General features: G+C 48.8%; 1 protein-coding gene across 3 annotated transcripts; it reads left to right on the plus strand.

Moving 5' to 3' along the window:
- The first annotated feature begins 2,796 nt into the window (after nucleotides 1–2,796).
- KCNK4 (potassium two pore domain channel subfamily K member 4) lies at nucleotides 2,797–22,031 on the plus strand. 3 transcript variants are annotated; one of them, XM_033135872.1, is made up of 7 exons: nucleotides 2,797–2,847; nucleotides 9,867–10,183; nucleotides 11,889–12,009; nucleotides 15,170–15,330; nucleotides 15,774–15,960; nucleotides 16,494–16,633; nucleotides 19,932–22,031. In XM_033135872.1, the coding sequence occupies exons 2-7, from the start codon at nucleotides 9,926–9,928 to the stop codon at nucleotides 20,460–20,462; spliced, it is 1,398 nt and encodes a 465-aa protein (XP_032991763.1). In that variant the 5' UTR covers nucleotides 2,797–2,847; nucleotides 9,867–9,925; the 3' UTR covers nucleotides 20,463–22,031. The 3 variants fall into 3 exon arrangements, with proteins under 3 accessions (XP_032991763.1, XP_032991761.1, XP_032991762.1); XM_033135870.1 differs by lacking the exon at nucleotides 2,797–2,847 and adding an exon at nucleotides 2,911–3,027; XM_033135871.1 differs by lacking the exon at nucleotides 2,797–2,847 and adding an exon at nucleotides 3,173–3,375.
- The last annotated feature ends 3,848 nt before the right edge of the window (nucleotides 22,032–25,879 follow it).

The following is a 25,879-nucleotide window of genomic DNA, read 5'->3' on the forward strand; positions in this document are numbered from 1 at the left end:
ACAGGGCAGTCCAGAGACCCCTACCTTGCCAGGAGTATTGTGCTGTTTAAAAGCGATTTTGTATGTGTGTGTGTGGTTTGTTATTGGAGTAATGCGAATGATGGAAGATGTGGCAAAATCAACACAGAGCATCGCAGCTGCAACCAGTTTTTCAGATAACCGCATGTGATGGGCTTACACTGCACACACATGCTGCGTGGAAGCTGGCAAGCCACGAGCGTTTGCCACTTGAGATGGCCAAGATGGTGTTTGCCCCCAAAGCCAAGTGCAAAAAGGTAAGGATCCTGAAGGCTACTTAACAGGCAAAGAACAAAGCTATCCTAAGCAGAATCACTATACTGTACATAAATATTACACACAGACACAGGTTTCAGAAGGGGAGATAGTTATATCTTTGTGGGAGGGGTGAGAATCTACAGCTTTATTATTAATAACAAGGTGATAATAATTCCTGGATTTCTTACCCACCCTTGTCCATAAAGTCCCAGGATAACAACAAGATTCAAATCAGTTTAAAATAATTTGCGGTGGCAGGGAAAGGGCGGTTCCAAAACATGGGGTTGTATCCAGAGCTAGAGCAACTCGGGAGTAGACTTGCTGAAATTAATGGCCAGGGTAAAGAGGCGTGTCTTCAGCATATGATAGAAGCTGTACGCTGAAGGTGTCATATATAGCATCTCTGGGAAGAAGGAATCCTGCATCTTAGGGGCTGCCACGGAGAATGCCGGCTGCTCTGTTGCTCTGCCCACCACCGGTATCCCAAGGTTGCACCAGAAGATAACGTGGCCTTCAAAAGCCTCCCCTGATTCATCAGGCAATGCCAAGAATTGAACCTGGGACCTTGTGCAAGCAAAGCAGGTGTTCTACTGCTGAGTGATGATAGCTCCTCCTGCTGCTGCTCTTCTACCTTCACTGGGGGCTGCTGGAGACTTGCATGCCTTGAGGTCAGGCAGAAGCAAGGGGAGCCCAAGCCAGGGAGCACACAGACCATCAGGAACCCGCTGACATGAGTGGACTCTGCCAATCTGTCTCCATTCCATATTGTGTGTTTCTTTTGGTGTCTAAACTGTGAACCACCTCGGGTGCCTTGGCAGAAAGGCAGCATCCAATCAGTTACCAATCCGTAATAAAATAAACCACACACCCCACTCTGTCTTGGATTCCTCAATATGAAATGGCGGGGAGGGGGGGAGAAATCTCAGTCTTCTTGAACCACGCTGACATTGCATTTAGCAGGGTAGTGGTAATAATAATAATGTTATTATTTATATGCCACCCATTTGACTGGGTTGCTCCAGCCACTCCGGGCGGCTTCCGGCAAAATATAAACAACACAATAAAATATCAGACATTTAAAAACTACCGGATTCCAGGGCTGCCTTCAGATGTCTTCTAAAAAATTTTTGTATAGTTGTTTATCTGTTTGACATCTGGTGGGAGGGCGTTCCACAGGGAGGGCGCCACTAACGGGAAGGCCCTCTGCCTGGTCCCCTGCAACTTCACTTGGGAACTGTTGTTTGTGAAGGCTGCTGGAAATTTTAGCTATGTGAGTGGAATATTACACTTCCCAGAGCTCTTTGGGGGAAGCAGTGTGTTTTAAATGTGCTTCAAATGTGTGATGTAGATGTGACACCCCCCCCCCCTCTTTTTTCTACTTAGTTTTAGGGTAGGAAAGTGTAGTAATAGTAATGAAAATAATATATTTAAATATATGTCCTGCTGCCCTTCTTCCCAAAGGAGACGGGGAGGGGGAGGCACATACGGTAAATAATTTTTTTTAATCTAAAAATGACTCCGCTACAGATGCAGACTCAGAAAGATTCATCACATTTAGTCACCCAAAAGATTAACTGGCTATACCGTCATCAAGCACCCTTTGCCTATCTCCACAAAGGATGCTCCTTTGCACCCTATGTACACACAGGGTTGCTGGTTTTTTACCAGTGATGGATTGAGTCACTAAGCTCATTTATATGCCACCTCCCCACCATGGTGCCCAAAGCAGCTTACGACAAATGTCCGTGTTATCAAAATACCGTCAGGTGGTGCGGAGAAATCAAGTTAAAAAAAACTAGCAGTAAATTCCAAAAGGCAGCAATTCAGCAAACATAGAATAAATGTAATGCTATGGGAGAAATCTGGACAGTGCAAAATAAAAAGGAAGCTAGTTGACATCATTATATTACTACTACTACTACTACTACTATTAATTATTGTGATGTCACCTTTTTTTAAATCTCGCACCTCTTTCTTTACCCCCCCCCATTGCAAAAAGCCACCCATTTATTTTATTTTCTATCCTACCCTTCCTCCCAAAGTAGCCCAGAGCAGCAACAACCCAAGTGGTAAAGCAGTGCAATTAAAAATAAAAAAACCTGTAGAAGATAGAAAAAGCGTGGCATGTCTGTTGAGAAACCCTGCATACCAAGGAGGATGGTTTTTTAAAAGTGTCTGTTTCCCCCCATTAATATTTTTCCTACCCTTTTCTCCAAAAACCAAACTATTTCATTCCCTAAATGGTTTTGAGGTTGGAATTTGGGGTGTGTGTGTGTTGGGATTTGCCACTTTCAATTATTCACAATGCTTTGCCAATACGTGTGTGTTTTATTTGTCTCGGTGATAAATCTTTAGCAATGAACACCTGGCTTCCCCAGGCAAGGCAAGCCAGCTCTCGCCTCCTGAAAACCTCTGCCCCCAAACCACCCCCTCCCTCCCTCCCTGCTCCATTTCCCACCCCACCCCCCAAAGGGTTAACACCCACCCACGGCACCTCGCTTGCGTCTCCCCGGGCTACGCTGGAGCTCCATCTGTCTGGCGGCGGAGTGGCACCGCCTGGGCAAGGAGGAGGTGGGTGGGTGGGTTGGTGGGCGAGCTGTGAGTGAAGGTGGGGCAGGCTGATGGTGGGGTGGGGTGGGGTGGAGCGGGGAGGCTTCACCTGCCCGGGGCAAGCCGGCAGCCTCAGCATCAGGAAGGGAGGAGGAGGAGGAGCCGCTGCTGCTGCTGCTGCTGCTGCTGCAGAGAGCGAGAGTGAGTAACTGCAGGGATGCTCGGGCGGGTCCCAGGGCTGAACGCTGCAAAGCACCTTTGCATCCTTGCACCCCTAGCACTTTGCAGGGAAAGGGAGGCCTGGGGGGTGTGGGGAGGGGAGGCTGCTCTCCAAGGCATTGTCTGGAAGCTGTGTGTGTGTGTGTGTAAGCAGAAGCAGGGATGGTTTGTGCTGGTGGAGTGGCTTCTCCTGCCTTTGCAAAGCAGCGCAGGCGGAAAAAGAAAGAGAGCGAGAGGCTGGGAAGCGGGCGAGGCGCCGCCGTTGCGAAACATGTTGTTTACTAGGGAGCAAGTAGTCCTGTCGCTTTTAGTGGGGCTGCCGGCTTCCAGGTACGTATGCAATGCTTGCCCCACTCTCTCTTTTTTTTCCCTCTCGGGGTGCCGGGAAATTGGAGCCACATGCCAAGGGGGTGCCTTGTGGAAACAGGGTGGCGAGGGAGCGTGCAGGAGAGGCAGCAGCGCAAGGCTGACATTGACATAGGCTGAGTCAGCAAAGTCGGGGGCTTGGAGCAAGGTAGGGGTTGGTGGGTGAGAAAGGGGCAGGCGGAAAGGGAACGGGGGGGGCAGCACAAGCGTGCGAGTGTGAGAGAGGAAGTGTCGGAAATAGTGAACCTTTAACAGCGTCTGGGGCAGTGCGAGCGTGTGCGTGGGAGGGACACACTAGGGAAAAGTGGTAGTGCAAGACAAACAGGCTGAGTGCTTGAAGCAGGGCAGATGTGAGCGTGTGTGTGTGTGTGTGTGTGAGAGAGAGAGAGAGAGAGAGAGAGAGAGAGAGAGAGAAATGAGCAGGGGAGGGTGATGAACGCATATCAGTGCATAGTCAAAACAAAATAAAAAATAAATTCCTTCCAGTAGCACCTTAGAGACCAACTAAGTCTCTAAGGTGCTACTTAGAGCACCTTATATCAGTGCATGTGTGTTTACATGCAAGGTTGATTTGTGTATGTAAGGAGAAACCAGTGGGATGGGACACTGCAAATATGTGTGTCTGTCTGTATGTTGTGAAATGAAAGCATAATTAATGCACATGCATGCTCTCTCTCACACATAGAGCATGTGTGTTGAAACTGGCAAAGAGGATGTGAAAAGAGGGAGAGAGGAATTTTGTGTGTGAGAGAGAGAGAGCAAGTGCAGGGGTGCGAGTGCTTTAAAAAAATGTTAAAAGATGCCTGACGCCAGAAGTGTGTTGTTGTTGTTGTTGTTCAGTCGTTCAGTCGTGTCCGACTCTTCGTGACCCCATGGACCAGAGCACGCCAGGCATGCCTATCCTTCACTGCCTCTCGCAGTTTGGCCAAACTCATGTTAGTAGCTTCGAGAACACTGTCCAACCATCTCATCCTCTGTCGTCCCCTTCTCCTTGTGCCCTCCATCTTTCCCAACATCAGGGTCTTTTCTAGGGAGTCTTCTCTTCTCATGAGGTGGCCAAAGTACTGGAGCCTCAACTTCAGGATCTGTCCTTCTAGTGAGCACTCAGGGCTGATTTCTTTGAGAATGGATAGGTTTGATCTTCTTGCAGTCCATGGGACTCTCAAGAGTCTCCTCCAGCACCATAATTCAAAAGCATCAATTCTTCGGCGATCAGCCTTCTTGATGGTCCAGCTCTCACTTCCGTACATTACTACTGGGAAAACCATAGCTTTAACTATACGGACCTTTGTCGGATGCCAGAAGTGTACAGGGATATAAATCGCAGGGTTCTGGGCAGGATAGCTCTGTGAGGGGCAAACTACAGTCCCCAGGATGCTTTGGGGGAGGAAGCCATGTTGCTTTACATTTATGGTACACAGAGCCTCAGTCGCTGAACCTAACCTACCTCAAGGGCAGGTTGTGTGCGTGGGAGAACCATGCATGCCACCTTGAAGTCCTTGGTAGGATAAATAACTAGAGGGGAGCAAGGGAGAAACACCATATAGTGATTAAAAAAACAACAACACATGGAAATTGTGAATACATGTAGATGCCAATTTCTTTCCACACACATCTGCATCTGAAATGTGGTGGCATCCCATGAAGTCCTACTCAGGGCAGACCTGCTGGAATCATTGGGTTTAAGTTAGTCGTGGACATTGATTTCAATGCAGCTACTCTGAGTAGGACTTACTTGAACACAGCCCAAGGCCTGTAGAGTCCAGCATCCTGTTCTCACAGTGGCCTAACAGGTGCCCCAGTGCCAAGCCCACAAGCAGGGCCTGAGCACAACAGCAGCTCTCCTCTGCTGTGATTGCCAGCAACTGACACTCAGAGGCACATACTGCGCATGCCTCTGACAGTGGAGGGAGAACATGTTCTTAGTGAATTTGCCTAATCCCCTTTTAACACCACCCAGGTGGATGGCCATCACTGTCACTTATGGAAAGGGATTCCATATTTTAACTAGACATCAACCTAAGCCCTGCAAGCAGCTCCCACCTGCCTGCCCTCTTCACTTACAACCAAGCAGGGGGTGGGCCTGCTCATCATAGGCTCTGGCGCCACCTGCTGTTGAGCTCCCAGTCTTCCACCCTACCAGTCCTAGTGGGCTACAACATGGTCACCACTGGTCCATTGAGTTCAGGACTCTCTAAACTGACTGGCAGCATCTCTCTCCCATGTCTTTTAAGGCTCTGCCTGGGGACTTTAGGGACTGAACCTGGGACCTTCTTCATGCAAGGCAGATGCTCTACTCTTGACCTGTCGCCCTTCCTGTTTAGTATGGGCGCAAATGAGCGATATCTGGAGTAGGTACCGGTATGTAAGAGCGATGGTGAGATGGGAATAAGGGGTGTAGCAGAGGTGCTCTGTGTTATCAACAATGGGTGTATAAATGCTGTGTGAAGGAAAAATGGAGTGCAACACCCGTAGCAATATGCCTCAAAGATATCCAGTTGGTAGAGCACAAGGTTCTTAATCTCAGGGTTTTGGGTCCGAGCCCTGATTTCTGCATTGCAGGGGGTTGGAGCAGATGACCCTCATGGTCCCTTCCAACTCTGCAATTCTGTGGTTCTGTTATTTTACGGCGCTGTGCCAAGGGTGGGCCTACCCTAGCAAGCTTCCATGTTGCACAGAGCACTTCTTCGGGCAGGATGGACAAACGCCTCTTTTCCAGGAATGGCAGTGAGGAGAGTCTGTTTTCTGCTGCCCCCCTCCGGAAAGGCACGATCCCCTTTCCTTGATCGACAACTAGTGGCAGGTACACTGCCCTTAGCAAGCAGCCTTCCCCTGGTTTCAGTGGACCCCCCCCCCCCGGCCCCATTCCAATATATACTATGGGAGAGGTAGATCTGGGGAACAGAGAGCTGCCCAAAAGGTGTGGGGAGGTGCTTGTCCCTGGCAGACTCCACACAAGCACTTTGCATCCATCTGTGGTTGGTTGGATGTGCCTGGGGAGTTGGGTCTTGGAGAGAGGGTAGCGTATAATTGAATTGTCTTCAGTTTAATTGGAGCCATCCTTGGGATCTTGGGGGTTGGCAGGGGGCCCACTGCACCGCAGACATCACCCTCAGCGCAGTGCTGGGAAGGGCTACCAGCTGCTACAGAAACACCCCCCCCATCACTGCAATAAAAGGACCAACCCATTTGTGTAGTGACCATGTCAGGACTACAATCGGTGGCCTTGAAGGTGAGTGTATAATGCCGGTAGGGGGGGGGAGGGCACTGGGAAGAATGCCGGTGGGGGGATCATAGTCCTCCCCCACCCCTTGCACCCATCACTGTGAAATTTTCCCCAATGTGAAAGAAAGTGTGCCCTAGGTACAGATTGGTGGAGTCTCTTTCTCCTTCGTCCGGGCATGTTAATACCAGACACCTTCATCCCTGGGGCTGAGTTTCCAAATGCACTAAGTTTTGGGAGAGCTGCCCTGATTTGTTCCAGCTCTGCGTTTTCTGATTTTGCCGGTCCATTTTTGTCCCTTCTTTGGGGAGCAGCAATGAGTGAGTGGGCATTTCCTGGGCATGAGGACCCCCATCCAGGACCCGGGGGTGGTGGTATGAGACAAGCAGGACTTTTGATGTTTTGTGAATACAGTATTTCATTCTTAAAGTTCTCCTTCTTTTTAAGAACTAATACAGTCTCCATGTATAGATCAGGAGTAAGATTTGCAATTTTGCAAACAGCCGTTTGGGGGGGGGAGGAGAATAGCTTAAGATCTGCAATATAACTAGAAAATGAGTGTGCATTAATAGGAAGTGTCAGCTTCTGCAGTTCTTACACTCAGCCATTAAAAAAAAACCTGCAACATAACATTTCCCAAAGTCTCAAAGCCTTTTATCTGTCCACTTGGAAGTTAAGTTTTGTTGTGTTCTATGTGGCTTACTTACTCCCAAGTTAAGTGGCACAGGACTGCAACACTCAATATTTGAGTGTTGCTTTATTGCTCCAGGTTTCAAATGAATATTTATTGCAGGGGTAGAGGAAGAGTTGAAGTACTGTATAGCACATTGGTTGCTGCCGTGCCGTAGGGAAATTTTATAGGAGGGACTGGGAGTGGAACATACCACTCGCAGTCAGCTGCACACAGGGAAGTGGGAAGTGTGGAGTCTGCATGGGGGAGCATAGCCTGCTTTGTTTTCTACTCTTCCACCCAGCCTAGGCGCTGGGAGCAAGCTGAGCAAAGAGATTATGGGATAGCTCGAGCCCCTAACGTAGAAGACCCAGGGAAGGAACCATTATAAGCAGGGCTGGATTTCGGTTTTGTTAAATATATGCTTTGTCCATGAAGTTTTCTTGGCAGGGATACTGGAATGGCTTGCCAGTTCCTTCTCCAGGTGGATCATATTTAGTCTAAACTCTCCGCTATGACCTGTCCATCTTGGGTGGCCCTGCATGGCATAGCTCATAGCTTCCCTGAGTTATTCAAGCCCCTTCGCCACGACAAGGCAGTGATCCACCTCATGAGAAGAGAAGACTTCCTGGAAAAGACCCTGAAGTTGGGAAAGACGGAGGGCACAAGGAGAAGGGGATGACAAAGGATGAGATGGTTGGACAGCGTTCTCGAAGCTACTAACATGAGTTTGGCCAAACTGCGGGAGGCAGTGGAGGATAGGGGTGCCTAGTGTGCTCTGGTCCATGGGGTCACAAAGAGTCGGACACGACTGAACGACTGAACAACAAAAAATATATGCTATATGGTAATTTATGGACCTAATAGGTATCTAAAGCCATTTGCACGTAAGAAATAGGAGCCTACACAACACAAAAAACTGTTGCTGTATGTAGGTTTTATTTTGTTTTTTATCTTATATTTTGGAAATGTATACCCAGGGGTTTTTTTTCTTTATATTTTTTTGGGGGGCCCAAGAGAGTAGGGCCCTAAGCTATAGCTTGTTTAGCTTATGCGTAAATCCGGCACTGATTCTAAGGGTGAGTCTGTGCTCAGTTTGTGGAAATTTGTTTAAAAAAAAAAGTTTTGTTCTCTGACCAGGAACAATCTTGTTTTTAAACGTCGCAGTTCCCCTGCCGTATTCTTTAAATCAGAGTAACGTTTATTGACGAGACTGCTCAATGCTAAGTTGTTTGGGTCAACATTTTTAAGGTTAAGAAACATCACGTTTCTGCTCATTTAAAGGGGTGGGAAGATATTAGACTTAGGCTGTGCATGCACCATACAGTTAAAGCACATGGCTCCCCCCAAATAATCTTGGGAACTGTAGTTTGTTAAGGGTGCTGGGAATTTTAGTTCTGAGAGGGGTAAACTACAGCTCACATGATTCTTTGGGTGAAATAATGTGTTTTAAATTCTGCCTGTATTGGGGGACAGGAGAAAAGAGGGAACTGCTCTCCCATTCTAAGCACTGGCATCCTGGATCAGGCCAATGCTGTGTCTAATGGAGTGTTCTGTACCCAGATGCGCCCAGCAAGGCATGAAGGCAATAGTCCTCATCTGACCTGCCTCTCAGTTGGTTAGAGCATGGTGCTGATAACAACAAGGTTGCAGGTTCGATTCCTCATATGGGACAGCTGCATATTCCTGCATTGCAGGCCTTGGGCTAGATGATCCTCAGGGCCCCTTCCAACTCTACAATTCAATGTTTCCTGCTTCCGGTGGTTTTGGAAGCAGGTGGTTTTGGAGTGCTTTTGAACCAGAGGTCTTGAACTGCATGCACATCATAAATTTAAAGCATATGTAAAGTAAAACAAAAAACACCCCAAACAAAAAGAATTGCAGGAACTGTAGTTTACTCCTCACATAACTATCTTTCCCAGCATCCTTAACAAACTACAGTTCCCAGGGGATCAAGTCTGGCTTGATGGGCACCAGCCACCACTGGGGGGCGCTATCAATGCAGAAGCTGGATGGCCACCTGGTCAGGGATGCTGTCAATGCATCCTGCATTGCAGATCCTGCCTTGAGCAGCAGGGAGCATCGACTAGACCCCAATACCCCTTCCCACTTTGTGATTAGTGGGCAGCACAATTCCCCTGCTTCTGAATTTGTCACCGCTTCCTTTTTTCCAAAAGGGGTTCAAACTAGTGGCAGGGAGTTCCAGAGGCTAGCGGCAGACCCGTCCTCTGCGAATGTGTCTCCTCTTCTTTTCAGAGCTGTCCAGGCTAGCAACTATGAATTCTAGGGATTAGCAACAGACCCATATTCCATGGACGTGTCTCCTCCTTTCCGCCCGCAAGCTGTCCTAGCTAGTGTCAGGAGGTTCCAGAGGTTAACAGTGTGAAGAAATACACCCTTTTTGTCAGTCCTCAAGGGGGTGAGCCCGAGGCTTTAAGGCATGATGTGGATGGGGGATTTTGGAGTAGAGCAAGGTGGACTCATCCTGTCTTCGTCTTCTTCTTCTTCTTCTTCTTCTTCTTCTTCTTCTTCTTCTTCTTCTTCTTTTGTACACCCCCCCAGTGAATTATCCGCCGCCACCTTTACCCCCCGCCATTTGCCCCCCCGACCATCATGGCTCTATGCCCGTAGTCTGCTACCCGTCCAAGGAGTCTATCTTGAGCCCACGGCCGCCGGAGCGCAACACTGTGATGCGCCGGACCACCGTTTTGGCCCTCTTCTCCGTGGTCCTCATTTACCTGGTCACAGGTGCCTTCGTCTTTCGCCAACTGGAGCAGCCCTATGAGATCCACCAGCAGCAGAAGATCCAAGCCTACCTGGAGCAGTTTTTAAAGCTACACCAATGTGTAGCCGCTGAGGACCTCGAGGACCTCATCCAGGTGAGAGCTGGAGGCCAAAGGGGTGGGGAAGAACAGGGACTGGTTGGACCCAGAGGAATGCTGGGAGGAACCAGCTGGGAAACGGCCAAGGGAAGAAGGCTCAGAGCCCAGGGGTTGGTAGTGGGTAGGGCTGGACGACTAACATGAGTTTGGCCAAACTACTAACATGAGTTTGGCCAAACTGCGGGAGGCAGTGAAGGATAGGCGTGCCTGGCGTGCAATGGTCCATGGGGTCACGAAGAGTCGGACACGACTGAACGACTGAACAACAACAACAAGGGCTGGACGATACCTTGTTTTCGACATTTTGATATATCACCAGCTAAATATTGCGATATAGCAATATATCACAATGTCCGAAATAAGGATGGAGCTATGTAGAGGCATGAGCTGGCTTCACGGTTTTTCCTGCGTCCTGATTTTTGCCAGTACCTGATTCGCTGCCCCCTGCAGAAGGCAGGGGAGAGCTGAGCTGGCAGAGTTAATGGGGGCTGAAGGAATCATGAGAAGCATTGGTCGGCTTCACGGTTTCCCCAACATTCCGATTTTTATATAGTCAAACCTCGGTTGTCAAACTTAATCCATTCCGGAAGACCATTCAACTTCCGAAACATTCGACAACCGAGGCGCAGCTTCCAATTGGCTGCAAGAGCTTCTTGCACGTCAGACGTTCGGGTTCTGAAAAACGTTCGAAAACCGGAGCATTTACTTCCGGGTTTTTGGTGTTCAGGAGCCGAAACTTACAGAGGTGTTCATGAACCGAGGTTTGAGTGTATCTCACACACACACACACACACACACACACACACACACACTCTGATTCGCGATATAATGCCAGGTTGAAATGATGTAACCGATATCACAATATGGAATACCAAACCGGTTTTGAACTATATTTTGTTATATTGCCCAGCCCTAGTGGTAGGATGATGATAAGTGGTCACAAGGAGCAGACTTGGAGGAGGCAATGTCAGAAGCTGAAGGGGTTACGGGGCTTAGTGAGGTGGGAGAGTCTGTGGCAGAGAGCAGCTCAAAATCAGAAGAAGGAGAGTGGGATGAGGGAGGTCGAGAGGCAGAGATGAGTCAGGCTGCTGAAGAGGCACAGGGGTCTCCCCCTCCTGCTGCGACATTCTCCCCTCCCCTCTTGTCTCCCGGAATCCAGAGAGGCACGAAGTGGGAGGAGCAGAGGTAGACACACAGGCTTAGACTCAGATTGGGGGAAACCCAGGAGAGGAAGGCACTTAGGCAGCTGTGGGAAGGCGAGGACCTACAACTGCCTCATTGGGGGCAAAATTTAGCAGGATGAGTTGCTGTGCTCATTAGGCCTAGCACTCCTGTGCGGATCCTGTTTTTCCCCTCCTAATAAAGAGTTAACTTTGCCTACTCCGTTTGATTTGCTGCTGGATCGCTCCTGGCAGTAGCTCAGTGCACCTGCCTTGCATGCAAATAAAAACAAAAACCCCAGGTTCAATCCCTGGTGGCGTCTCCAGGCAGGGCTGGGAATGTCCCCTGCCTGAAACCCTGAAGAGCCACTGCCAGCCAGTGTAGACAGTACTGAGCTAGATGGATCAGTGATCTGACTCTGTATAAGGCTGCTTCCATTTGGGTGAAGGGGTCTGGCTCAGTGCTCTGGGGTTACGGCTGCGCTGGAATGCTGGGCCCTGGGTGGCTTGGTCCTAACCTTTTCCTGTGCCCTTCCTCTCAGCAAGTGGGCGATGCCATGGGCGTCGGAGTGGAGCCTGCCATCAACAGCACAAACGCCAACAGCTCGCACTGGGATATGGGCAGCGCTTTCTTCTTCGCTGGCACCGTGATCACCACCATCGGTATCTGGGATCTGATGGGGAGGAGGGAGGAGACAGAGGGAAAGCGTGGCTGTCTTCTTTGCTTTGCTACAGGGAAGTCTGGCAAGGGCTGTAGAGCAGTGTTTGGAGCACATGCCTTGCATGCAAAAAGTCCCAGGTTCAATCCCTGGTATTGTCAGGTCTGAAACACTATGGAAAGCTCCTGCCAGTCCTGGGAGCCACCTGCATGCATTTAGACACCCATGTCTTCATTTTTAAAAAAGAGGTTTTTGCCGTTTACCTCTGCATTTGTTTTGCTGCTGCTGCGCCCCACCATGGCCCGGTATTGAGCCCTGGATTTGATAATCTGTTTCATCTAGGCATACCTGCTGCTGATCTGCCTCCACCACCCTCAAAGGTAACACGGGTGGCGCTGTGGTTTAAACCACCGAGCCTCTGGGGCTTGCCGATCGGAAGGTTGGCGGTTCGAATCCGTGCGGCGGGGTGAGCTCCCGTTGCTCTGTCCCATCTCCTGCCAAACCTAGCAGTTCGAAAGCACGCTGCTGTGGCGGGAAGGTAAACGGCGTTTCCGTGCGCTCTGGTTTCCATCATGGTGTTCCATTGCGCCCGTAGCGGTTTTCTCATGCTGGCCACATGACCCGGAAAGCTGTATGTGGACAAATGCCAGCTCCCTCGACCTGAAAGCGAGATGAGTGCCGCAAAACCCATAGTCTCCTTTGACTGGACTTAACCATCCAGGGGTCCTTTACCTTTTTTAACCTTTACCACCCTCAATCACCTTGCCCAGGAAAGTAATATTATAGTTTTCCAAAATATCTGCATCCAAGGAGCACCTCTTTAGGAGGAGCCTCACCACTGGCTGTTTCAAGGCAGAAGGCATAACTCCTTCCAGTGGTGCAGCATTGACTCATCCATTGAATCTCTCCAATCAATCCCCTCCTGCTAGATTTGGCAGTCATTATGGGCAGGGATGAAGAGGGCATGCTGTTGGCCTCACGGCCATAATCGCCCGGTCCACATCCTCAGGTTGCAACAACTGAAGCTGACCCTGCAAGGTGCAATTCATGAATGGTCCAGAGCCCTTCAACGAGCCTGAACCAATTGTGGCACCTGGCTCAGCATGGATCCAAGTGTCATTTTGCCCTCAAAAGTGTTTTGCAAATCTCTCGCAGAGACAGAAGTCGTAGCCCAACATCTGGAGGGCCACAGGTTCCCCATGCTACGCACATGTCCCAACCAATCAGGGACCACATGTTAAGTGTACTTAAAGGTAAATGTAAAGGGACCATTAGGTCCAGTCGTGTACGACTCTGGGTTTGCAGCGCTCATCTCGCTTTATTGGCCGAGGGAGCCGGCGTACAGCTTCCGGGTCATGTGGCCAGCATGACTAAGCCGCTTCTGGTGAACCAGAGCAGCGCACGGAAACGCCATTTACCTTCCCGCCAGAGCGGTACCTATTTATCTACTTGCACTTTGATGTGCTTTCGAACTGCTGGGTTGGCAGGAGCAGGGACCGAGCAACGGGAGCTCACCCCGTCACAGGGATTCAAACCACCGACCTTCTGATCGACCAGCCCTAGGCTCTGTGGTTTAACCCACAGCGCCACCCACGTCCCATTAAATGTACTTATCAAGGTGTAAAGTGGGAAGGTGGAACCTGTGGACTTTCCAGGTGTTGTTGGTTATGTGAGATAGCGCAGTCGGTACAGCATGCAACTTTTAATCTCAGGGTCATGAGTTTGAGCCCCACAGCCAGTCTTTTCATACTGTGAATAGATTGCAGTCTCTTGGGAGTTGGACGTGCCTGGGCTAGATGGACCCCTGGTCTGGCTGTGTGTATCGCTGCCTCCTGCATAACTGACCTAGGAGTGGGTATATCAGGGTGATCAATGCAGCCAGCTGGCTGCAGCTTCAAGACGGTGCCAGGGAGCCACACAAAGGATTTACAACTTGGGGCTGAGCAAAGAAGCTAAGAGGCTTTGCTTATTTTTGCTGGAGTCTGCAGGATTGGGACAGAGGCTGATCCAGGCACTTCTCCAAAAATCAAGGAAGCAGAAATGGAACAAGGGGGTTGGATTTTGTGTGTGTACATCCTGGGCAACATTTTGTTTTGAGCCAGGCCTTGTGCCTGGAACAATGACTAGGGTAATAGTAAAGAAGCAAAGGTTTCTTCTGAGGATATGAAGAGTGCATCTTTCTTACCCCACAGAGTATTAAGGATGTAAGACCCATCTAGTCCAACACCCTGTTGTCACCGTGACCAACTAGATGCCTGTGGGAAGCCCCCCAAGCAGGACAGGAGTGCAATGGTACTCTTCCTGTTCTTGCTGCCTGGCAAGTGGTAGACTGCTTCTGAACTGAGAAGCTCTGTTTCTTTTTTCATGGCTAAATGATCACCTCCATGAATTTGTCTAACCCCCTTTTAAATCTGTCTAAGCTTGTGGCAGTGAATTCCATAAGTTAGCCCTGAATCTGCTGCCAATTGGATTCATTGGGTGGATGGGGGAACCCCTCAGTTTTGTTTGTTTGTTGTGTATTTAAAAAACTTATATCTTTTTAAAAAACTTATATCCTGTCCATCTTCCAGAAGAAATTATAAGCAGCTAACAAAAACCAGTAATAATAATATAAAACAATCCACAGTTCAGTCAAATCTGCAGTACTCAAGGTATTAGCAGTAAAAAATATCCCAAACCACGACAACAGTTTCAGAACTACCGTCAGAATGAATTAAACATCCAGATGTAAAAGTAAGGAAAGGTATTTTTAAGACGTTGCACATACACTTTCAAGCCTGTTTTCACAACCTTGAGGACTACAAACTTGCTTTTTAAAAACAAAAAAACAGAATTAGTATCCAAATATGAAAAGTGCCTTTTTAAGCATCTGTATCTTCAGCGGCCCACATACTTTCAGGGCTGTTTTCGCAGTCGTAAAGAGTAGAAACTTGCTTTTTAAAAAGCCAAGAACCCAATTCCTCCATTTGTACAATAAGACCATGTGCCTATTGGAGCTTTGTTCCCTGGGGTTGATGGCAACTGTAGTCCAAAACATTCGGAGGGTGCCTGGTTGGAGTAGTCTGAGCCAGAGCGTTAGAACAGACAGGATCAATATCGAGGAGCACTTTCTCTTTTCTGCTGACTCTCTCTCTCTGCCTCTCTATCTTCTCCTGCCCTAACAGGGTTTGGGAACATCTCCCCCAAGACTGACCCTGGCCGGCTTTTCTGTATCTTCTATGCCCTCGTGGGGATTCCTCTCTTTGGCATGCTGCTGGCAGGAGTCGGGGACCATTTGGGATCGTCTCTTCGGAAAGCCATTGGCAAAGTGGAGGACATTTTCTTGGTGAGCAAAATCCTTGCCTGGAGGGCAGCTTCTCTCCAGCCTTTCCTCACCACCTGTACATTTCTCTGCCCACATTCATTTGCAGGGACCTCCTGCTGCACAGGGCTCAGGACATCTGCCTGTTTTGCCGGCACCAATGCCATTCTGTGAACTTCCTAACTTTTTTTGAGAAGCTGTTATGGGCATGTCACACACCCACACAACCACACACACACCAGCCTATTTTGTTGACTGCAGTATAATGCTTGCCTTCCTCAATTTCATCAGGGAGAGGGGGACCTTGTGGGCACCAAGAATGCCCCCTGTGTGTAGCCTCTAGTCTAGACAGGCTGTTTGGGGGGGAAATTGTACTTATAGGAGTTGGCTGCCTCTTGGATCAGCTGTTGACTTTTTCAACATTGACCTCATCCCGTTCCCTCCTTATCCTCCCCTGCCGTCCGCAGAAGTGGCAGGTCAGTGCTACCATTGTGAGGGTCCTCTCGGCCTTGCTCTTCATCCTCATTGGCTGCCTCCTCTTCGTCTCCCTGCCGACCATCATCTTCCAGAGGGTGGAAGGATGGACCCTTTTAGAGAGCGTCTACTTTGTGGTCGTCACGCTGACCACCATTGGATTTGGCGACTACGTGGCAGGTGGGTGCCGTGGGGCGAAATGAAGGGGGTGAGCCCGGTGGGGTGGGGTGCATTGGGATCCCCCTTTCTGACCCTGAGAGTGGTTCCCGGAGCACAATCAACCCCTCTTCCCAGGGGACTCTGGGAACTGAGGCTCTGTGAGGGGAATAAGCATCTCCTCTCAGTGCCCGTAACAAACTTAACAAACTATCATTTCCCAGAATTATTTGAGGGAAGCCAGGGCTGTTTAAAGTGGCACCATAGTGCTTTAAATGTATGGAGTGGATGTGGCCTAAGACTAGCCCAAAATGCCGCCCTATTGGTCTATTCCAATTGAGAACTTAGTTGGGTTTTTCCTGACAGAACCTTTCATCCAGGCATTGACCATACATGATCTTAACTTAGCTTCAGCAAAGTGGTTCAATCGAGTCTCTTTGGACCACCCCTCTTGCCTCTCTCTTCCTCCCTCTGTACTAAGGTGGAGAGTTACCGGTTTTGGTGGTGGTGGGAGTGCTCATTACAAAGTGTCTTGCCTTAAACTTTGCTCCTTCCAGGTGATACGAAAAGCGAAGAATACCTGTGGTACCAGCCATTGGTGGTGGTCTGGATTCTTTTGGGCTTGGCCTACTTTGCCTCCATCCTGACTATGATTGGCAACTGGTTGAGGGTGTTGTCCCGGCGCACAAGGGCTGAGGTGAGGACACTGTGCTTCAAGTGCACTCGATAGGCCCATTGTATCATCTCTATGTCCTTCACAAGCCCCATTATTAGGGTTTCCAGGTCAGGAGTACCCCAGACCCCGAGATTTCAAGACTTAGGAGAGGTTCCTGGTGATGTCACAGGGCAGATGGAGGTTTGTTGGAAGAGAATGAGAGTGGACACCCTCCTCCTCCTCCTCCTCCTCCTCCTCCTCCTCCTCCTCCTCCTCATTATTATCATAGCTCACCTGAATATTCAAGCCCTCCAACTGCAACCTTGAGGAGGTGAGGCAAACCTGGAGACTTCAGGCAGGTCAGACCTGGAGGTCTGGCAACCCTACCTGTTATTATCTTCTCCCTGTATTTCCCTGTTATGGTGGTGTGGTGATGACTGACTGACTGACTGATTATTTAATTTCTATACCACTTAATATATTAGAAATATCTTTAAGCAGTGTACCAAAAATGGAAGCGACAACAGACAACTTAAACAAAATATTACAAAAACACAATATATACAAATCAATATCCATTCATTTTCCTTCTGACACCCCTTCCCTCTTTGCCTCCAGGTTCTCTTGTTAAGTCCCCACAACTCCCAAAAGCCAATGGTGTAACCTCTGACGCATACATTAGAAACCACCTTAGAGCTTAGGTCAAAGGCTGTTTTGTTTGTATAGACCAGCATTGGCCCAGTTTGTACAGATTACTAACCCAAACGTGTGAGAGTTCCACACTGGAGACGATACCCTGACTGCTGTGCTCCTCCCCTACCCTGGTTCTCCTCCTGCTGTGCTATTGTGAGCTAAGCCAGAGTTGTTGTCCGAATCTAGCCTCATGATTTGTCTCGCTCCAGTCCAGGCCAACTCCTGAGCAGCAACCAAGGTTTGTTTTAGGGTTGGGAACCTCAGGTCTGGGGATCTAATGTGGCCCTCCAGCCTTTTCTATCTGGCCCTTGTGACTCATCCTCCTTTAGTGTTTTTGCCTGGCTGGAATGTTTCCTTAAGCTCTGTTCATGCTTCTTATTTGCCTTGCTCAAGGAAAGAGAAGCAAAATTTACATCCATGACTCACTTTGGCTTCTGGCATGTGGCCCCCAGGAAGGTTGCCCAGAAGGGAATGTGGCCCTTGAGCTGAAAAAGTCCCACGCTCCTGGTTTGCAGCCTGTGTTTCGTCTAGAGCGAACCTAGCCTCCTCTATTGCCCTTCAAATTGCAACTTGATCCGCTAGCAAGGTGTCTAGGAAGTGTGAAGGTAGAAGTCTGCAGATCAAGCCACTGTTAACAGCTGGCAAGCAAGCAAGCAAATATACAAAAATTGGGGGGGCCTTGTTCCTACAGTGCTCTTCATCCCCACCCACAAACAGCGTTCCTTGTGCTGGTGGTACTCTATCATAACTCAAAGTGAAGGCGAGAATCTGCAGCCTCCGAGTTTTGAAGCTTTTCCCCTTTTGCCAATTAAAAAAAGCAGATGGCATCAATTTTGTACATAAACTCATTAAGCGGCTTGCCTAATTGAAAGCCATTTCTTTCTCGCTGACCCTGGCGTTCAGACGAAAGGCAATAAAAACAGCTGGAAATGATTGGTGGCATTTTGCACCCCCTGTACGGGCAAAGAGCTTGGAAACATGACCAGGCACAGTGACGGGAAGTAGGGGGTGGTTAAGGAGAAATATGTACGTGTTTGCAGCGGGTCTCAATTTTATTTGGTGGTGAAGCGGTTTGCAAGGCCGGGAATGCAGTAGCCCCTCAACTGCTGCTCAGCACAATTTCCTACCGTACCCAAGTTGTGGCTGGCCTCGTTGGGCATGGGTGCAAGGGAGAACTGCCTCAACAGGGATGCAATGGGTGTAGCAGGGCATCACACATGATAGGCATGTCAGCAGTCAGCTGACGGCAAACAAAAATAAATAATTCCTAATGCAGCCGCAGAGGGGTAGACGTGAAAATCAGCTGCAGCAAAACGACCGCTGAAAGTTGCCTCTGGAGCATAAATATTTTGCAGGAGAGATTCAAGGAGTCAATCACTAAGCACCAAAACACAAGAATCCTTGTAGCTCAGGAGTGGAGCACTTGCCTTCAATGGAAAAGGTCCTGGGTTCAATCCCCGACAGCTCCAGATAGGCCTGGGAGAGACTCCCAATCTGAAATCCTGTAGCGCCACAGCCAGTCAGTTTATACCAGGTGTGGGGAACCTTGGGCCCACCAGCTGTTGCTGAATTGCAACTAGCCATTGACCAGGCGTAGTGGGGCTTCTGGGAATTGTAGTTCAGCAACATGTGGAGGGCCAAAGGTTCCCCACACTTGATGTAGACAATACCATACCCTCCAAGTGTCCCTATTTTCCAGGGATAGTCCTGGAATTACAAAAGCCATCCCAGCTTCTAATTTGATCCTTGGATGTCCCTATTTCCTCCACCAGCGGCACCACTGCCTAGCTCAGGGGAGAGGATGAGCCAGCACTTGTCCCAAGAGATGGCGGCGGCATCCCATTGCCTCTCCATGGCTGCCACTGCTGGCCTCCTCCCTTGGGCAAGGAGAAGGAGAGACTGCAGTCACCAAGGCCCAGCCCCTTGTGATGTGCCGGCTCTGAGGGGCAGGCAGAGGACAGGGCTGCCCTGGGTGGGAAGAAAGGGGGAGCGGAACAGAGCACAAGGAGTCTTGCTTTTTTTAAAAAAGTGCTTTGTGCATCTGCATCTAATCTTGCCCTTTCCAAAAATTTATTTATTGACGTGTGTTTCCCTGTTTATAAATCTGCTAAAGAATAAAATTTTAAAAAAAACCAGGATTAAGGGTTTTTCTCAGGGTGGTGAAGGGTGTGTGTCCTGGGTCTCGTTGGTGTGGCAGTGGTGGCACTTGGACTTCTGATATGAAATGCTCTGCTGCAACACACACACACACGCACACACACAAAGGGGGTTGAGGAGGATCAGTTGCTGGGGGAATGAGAAACGTCCCTATTTTCATCTGAGTCATGTTGGAAGGTATACAATACTAAGCTACTGGTCTGACTCAGTATAAGACAGAGAGCCCTGTGTTCCTATATCCTTTATAGTCCTTTAGAATTTGCATTTATCCGGAATTAGCAATGCAGCTCTCCAACCAGTGTTTACAAAAATGCATATAAAAATGTGTGCATAAAAATGAATATATCCACGACAATAACATGCGAAATGTATTGCATTAGGGGATATTGCTTTAGGGGAAATAACATGCTAGATAGATCTTTTAGCATAGTTCTTACATGTTCCTAATTTCCTGTCATAACTAGATCTCCCCCTTCCTATTTCCCTACAGATGGGAGACTTGACTGCGCATGCTGCTTCCTGGACGGGCAATGTGGCCTCCCAGCTCCGTGTCCCAAACATGGCGTTTCCAGAAAAGCTGCACAGAGTGGGCACCTTGAAAGGGAAGCCGCTGTCGCCTTCGGCCATGTTGCAGCAGGGGGACAGCCAAGAGGTACTGCCGCCACTGCCACTACCACCGCTGCAGCAGTTGCCACCACAGCAGCAATTGCCACCGCAGCAGCAATTGCCACCCCAGCTGCCGCCTTTACCACCCCCACTGCTGCCACCGCCACCCCCATCCCCGCGCCCATCTCCAGGTACTGCACAGCGTGTGGCCCAGCTGCGGCCTATAGACTACGCGGGTGAAAACCTGGCCTTCATTGACGAGAGTTCGGATGCGCTGAGCGATGGAGGGCCGCCTTCTGCCAGGTTGCCCCGCCGCATGCGCCCTCGGGCACGGCACCGTGCCAACACGGGCCAGCCACCAGGATTGCCCATGGTCCTGTTGAGCCTGACCCAGGACAAAGGTGAACCTGTCTAAGGCTAGGGCTAGGCCAAAGCCTGTCTTGGAGCAAGTTTCCGACCTATTGGTGCAGTTCTCTTTGTTCCTCTCCTCCTGTGCCCAGCAGAGTGAAACCCAAAGCGTCTCGGCTTTTGTTTCCGTGAGGTGCTAAGTGCCCGCCTTTTTGTGTGCCCTGGCACAAACCCTCTGCACTGCGGTATCCCATTCTATGCTGCCAGCTGGGCTCTGTCCCCGTTTCCATAGACACTAGGAACGCCACCCTCTTTGCTGTGCCAACACTGGGACAAAACCTGGCATCACCGCTCTCCTCTCCGCATGGTGCTCCCCAACTCAGCCTTCCTCCTGGCAGCAGGATTATAATCCTGTTCCCTGAGCATCACTGGAAGCCTCATCTCAACCTGTGTGCCTGTTATGGTCGTCCTCCTTTAATCTTCCAGAACTGCACCTTGTGAGTGGGTGGACAGCTCAACATCTCTCCCACCCACTCTGGCTCCAAGCACCAGGTCTACTTCCTGTTGCATGCTCTCTTGATCATCCTTGTCCCCAAGCACACACGCACAAAACTCCTCCTGCCTTGTGAGTCAAATTAGGCGAATAGCCACACCAAGTGTGAATGAGTTTCATAGCTGTTGTTCCCTTCCCCCCACGAAATTATGTTAGCATTGGGCTTTTAACAGAGTAGATGTCTGAACAGATGTCGCCATTATTGAGAAGCCTCAGTGCCCGTGACAAACTACTGCTTTGGTGTAGGGATGCAGGAGAAATTTGGTTTAGTTCGCATCTAGAGGCCAACCTACCAAACTGGAACTTCCCGAAACTTAAAACACAACCGTCTTTGGAGATTCACACTCCTCTGTGTTTTGCACTGCAGTCCTCCAGCCAAGTAATGTGTAGGAAAATGCATAATTTGGCGGGTAAAGTATGTGTAAAAATGCTTATAGCGCTGAAAACAAAGTGCAAAAAAATGCATTTTGTTTGGAGAAAACTGCTTTATAAAAATGTGTCTGTTAGGAGAAATTCACACTCAAATGCCGATGAGTTGTCATGAAGGCTTTTTTTCTTTCTTTTTTTAAAGCAGTTACAAATGGATGTAGAAATGTGAATAACCGAACTTAAGATTGGAAAAAATAAGAAACTGAGGGAAACCAGAATCGACAGATTTGCCTATCCCTACCATGGGGTGCCTGGGAAGGCTGTTTTGGGGTGTGATTGCCTTAAAAAATGCCAACAACTGCATTGGGGGGGTGCCCTATCCAACCCTCCCTGCAATCCAGTAATGTTGGAGAGGTAAGTAAGGTTTGGGAGTGTGTTAACCCTACAGGAGCTCCCTCTTGGTTGGGCTTCCTCCAAGGGCTGTTTGGTTACATGGGGCAAGGCTCTGCAGCCACCCCAAACTATAGAGAAGAGAGTGTGGGAGAAGGCTACCCTCATCTCTCCCCGTCTTCCATCTTTCACTTCACAAATGTGCCTGTTCTTGACTCTGTATATTGGAAGTTATTTATTTATTTATTTATTTATTTATTTATTTATTTATTTATTTATTGGTCTGGTCTTCCAGAAATTAAAACCAAAACTACACGAGAAGCATCTGTGTGTCTGTGTTGTTTGTTTGTATTAATCACAAAGAGACACGTCTCCGTGTTAAATTACAGCAGTGGTGGGGAACCTCTGTCCCGTGGGTCCGTCTTGGCCAACTAAACCATACCTGTATGTCAGTCAGCTGATGTCACCAGGTAACATCAAGCCTACACCCACCTGTCTAAGTTGGCCTGCGAAGTGAGGGGAGACAGATCTGGTCCACTGGGCCAAAAAGCTTCCCTAGGTGGAATGCAGGAAGGAAGGAAAGTTTGTCATAAGAAAGTTTGCATTTGCTCCAGCTGGCCTTATCTAACTGATAGCACTATTTGGGGGTTAGTGCTGGGCTGGCCTTAATTCCCACTCCCCCCCCCCCCGGGGCAGACAGGTTAGTCCCACACCCTGGGGAATCCCCATTCCCAGGCCCAGGGGCGGAGGAAGTCACTTCGCCACCCGGGGTGGCGAACCTGGGGGCGGATACAACACTTAGCCAAACAATGACTTAAGGCTCGTCCACACTTCTGCTTATCCCTTGTCCGCCCCTCGCCTCTGCCCAAGCCAGAAATAGCAAAGCACACGCCAAGCAGGTTTGCGAGCCCCGCCGCTGAGCGTGGCTTTTCCCCGGCGTCCGCGGGGCTCAGATTGGGTGTCGTGCTGGGGGGGGGGGTGCCCAGAGTGTCACCCCCTCCAGCCTGGAACACGGGGCGCCCCGCCCCTTCACCCCCCCTTCCTATGCCACTGCCCAGGCCTGCCTGCCACTGGCGCAGGCAGCCATGCAGTCCTCCCCAGCCAGCCTCTGGATTGGTGACATGGCCGTGGCCAAGCCGCAATGCCGCCTGACTGTTTATGGTAAGGTATAGGAATCTGAGGCCTTGGTGGAATCTAGGCACATATTAAAAAGTTGTGAAAATGCTTATTTAAAAAAAGTTTTGAAAAATATATTGAATTTGCCATAGCTCACCATCACCACCTAGTGTCACATTTGTATAATGCACTTTACAAAACACTCCAAACGTTCTTATGTATTTCTGGCAACCAGAGCCCTCTCTTAATTTTAAAGTTGAGGGAGATGACTCAAAATGTAGCTGAGAGAGAGAAAAATAACAGAATTCCCTAAGGGCGTATAATGGGCCACATGTTCTATTTATTGGATTTTCTAATGATCTGCAAAATGGGTGGGAAAGGGAAAGAGTATGGTGATTAAGTGAAATTTCCAGGTAATGCAAAAAAAAACAAAACCCCAACAGCTGGGATGCCATCAGGAGAGAGCGAGAGAGTGAAGCATGCTTTATGAAAGGGAACTGAGAAATAATAATTTTTGCATTGATGGGGACAGTTGTGGTTGGTAGGACAGGAAGTACAATTGCCTCATCCTGTTTCCATTGGAAACATAGCATCATTTACATGCTCTGCTTGTGGTTCACTACATTGGATGTGCTGTAGTTCATTGGGAGAGCATCTGCTTTGCAGGCCAGAGGATCCCAGGTTCAATTTTCAGCATCTCCAGGTAGGGCTAGAAGAGACTCCCTGTTTGAAACTCAACAGAGCTGCTGCCAGTCAGTGTATGCAATATTCAGTTAGATGAACCCAGTGGTCTGAGGCAGCTACCTTTTCTCCTGTGTATCAGGATTTTAGGCTGGGGACAATCCCAGCCCCTCCAAGTGTCCCTGTTTTCCAGAGACAGTCCTGGATTTACAAAAGCAGTCCCGGTTTCTGATTTGATCCCGGAATGTCCCGCTTTTCCTTAGGATGTCCCTATTTTCATTGGACAAATGTTGGAGGGTATGGAGTTAGGTGACCCCCGAGCCAAGGAGATAAATAACTATATAACCTTTAGAAGGTATCTGAAGGCAGCCCTGTTTAAATGTTTAATGTTTTATTATGCTTTTATATCTGTTGGAAGCCGTTCAGAGAGGCAGGGGCGACCCATTCATATGGGTGGGGTATTATTATTATTATTATTATTATTATTATTATTTATAACAGGACCCCTATTTTCATCAGAGAAATGTTGGAGGGTATGCAATCTCAGCCCTGCTAGGGGTGGGTGTTGTTAAGTTGTGGGAAAGATGGGTGAAGGACACAGCTTTTAGATCAACAGCTCTTTATTCCAGCAGTTAGAACTGCTCCTTGTGTCTGACACAACAGCATAACTGGCTGCCTTATATAATACTAAGTAACTTGCAACAGTAACAAATTCCAACTAACTAACCCATCAGTGAACGGCAGCTCTCAATCCTTCATTTGCATAATGGTGGCCCTGAGTGAGAACTGCAGCCAATCTTAATACAAAACAGGTGTGCAATGAAATATTGCCATGTTTAAGGGGGTATTTGCAGTATAGGAGAGGCACAGCACACTGTATATTTAAATTGCTACGACAACACCTTAACAATCCCGGGAATTGTCCTTCGTTAAAGTGGTGTAATAGTGCTGTAAATATATGGTGTGAATGTGACCTTTGTGTCAACAGGAAATTGAGCAGGAAGAGCAGGGTTTTATGTGCTATAGATTTTTTTTTAAGGGCTGATTTCCTGAAACCTTTGCAGGCGCTATAGGAAGTACTGGTGGGCACCAATGCCTGCTCCAAGTCCTGAAATGTATCTGCGTCTCTGGGTACGCGCTATTCCATTAAAGAACATTCAAAGCACATTCCCTCCCTCCCGAAAGAATCCTTGGCACTGTAGTTTGTTAAAAGGTTGCCGTGAATTGTGTGGAGTAAAGGACAGAATTATTTGAGAGAAATTATGTGCTTCACATGTGCTTTAAAGGCACAGTGTGCACGCACAACCTGTGTTTGGGTGCTATGAGAGGAACAAGAACGAGCCCTGTATAATTTAAAATAGAAACCGGCAACTGCAAAGGAGGGAAGGAAGGCGGATGGAACCCAGGAAGGGTCTGTTGTTCTCTGTTGCCATGGTGCTGAATGGCTCTCTTGTGTGGCGTTCGCCATATTGTAAAGGACCTGTTGTTTTTCTCGTTGGAGAAGAAGAGGAAGTCTTTGCAAGTCCTGTTCCTACTCCACAGGGGTGGAGGTGAGAGAGGCGAACACGCTTTTCCAGCAATAAGAATCTTTAAGCTTAAGAGGGCCCAAAGAGTCTAAAGAGCTTTAAAAAAAACCTAAACACCTTTTGTACTTATGTTGAGGGAAACTGAGCTACGAAACTCCTTGCCGCAAGGAAAATGCCACGTCAAAGAATTTAGTAATTTCCAAAGATAAGTTTAGTGTCAGTAAAAAAAAGAAGTGAGTAAACTGCCTGCAGATTCTGCCAAACTCTGCCTCCACCTGTCACCATTTTGTGACTGGCTTTGGCCCACAACGTCATTTTGTGATTGGTCCTGGGCCTCATAAATCTGAAATGTGAGAACCCCTCTCCATTGGGTTTATGAAGACTTTGCCCACTCCTCACTTTTGGTGGATTTACTCAGGAGGAATTGCCCATAAGCAACCCGATCCTGTCCATGTTGCGTGTGGCGTCTCTCAGGAGAAATAGCCAATTGGTTATTATGCCACACTCCCAAATGCAGCCATTTTGGGTTATGCCACATAGTGAGAGCAGCCATTTTGGGACTGGTACCCACGGCACTTTCTCAAAATGTCCACTGGCCTAAAAAGGTTGCTCACCCCTGATGTGCGTGAACTACCAGGGTTTGGGGGAGATGGCTGGGCAAAGCATGTCAAATTGAGGGGGCCACAGAAGTAAAGTGCTTGGTAGAAAGGGAATGAAGGCCTATTGCAGAACCCACTGGAGATTGGCATGGGTCATAACGGAAAGTCCTCCTCTCTCTCTTTTTCTTTCCCCACACATAGAAGAGGCTTCCTAATGGATAGAAGCAGCAGGAAAGAGAAGAAGCCTACT

This window comes from Lacerta agilis, chromosome 17 (assembly GCF_009819535.1).
Source record: "Lacerta agilis isolate rLacAgi1 chromosome 17, rLacAgi1.pri, whole genome shotgun sequence".
Classification (NCBI taxonomy): domain Eukaryota; kingdom Metazoa; phylum Chordata; class Lepidosauria; order Squamata; family Lacertidae; genus Lacerta; species Lacerta agilis.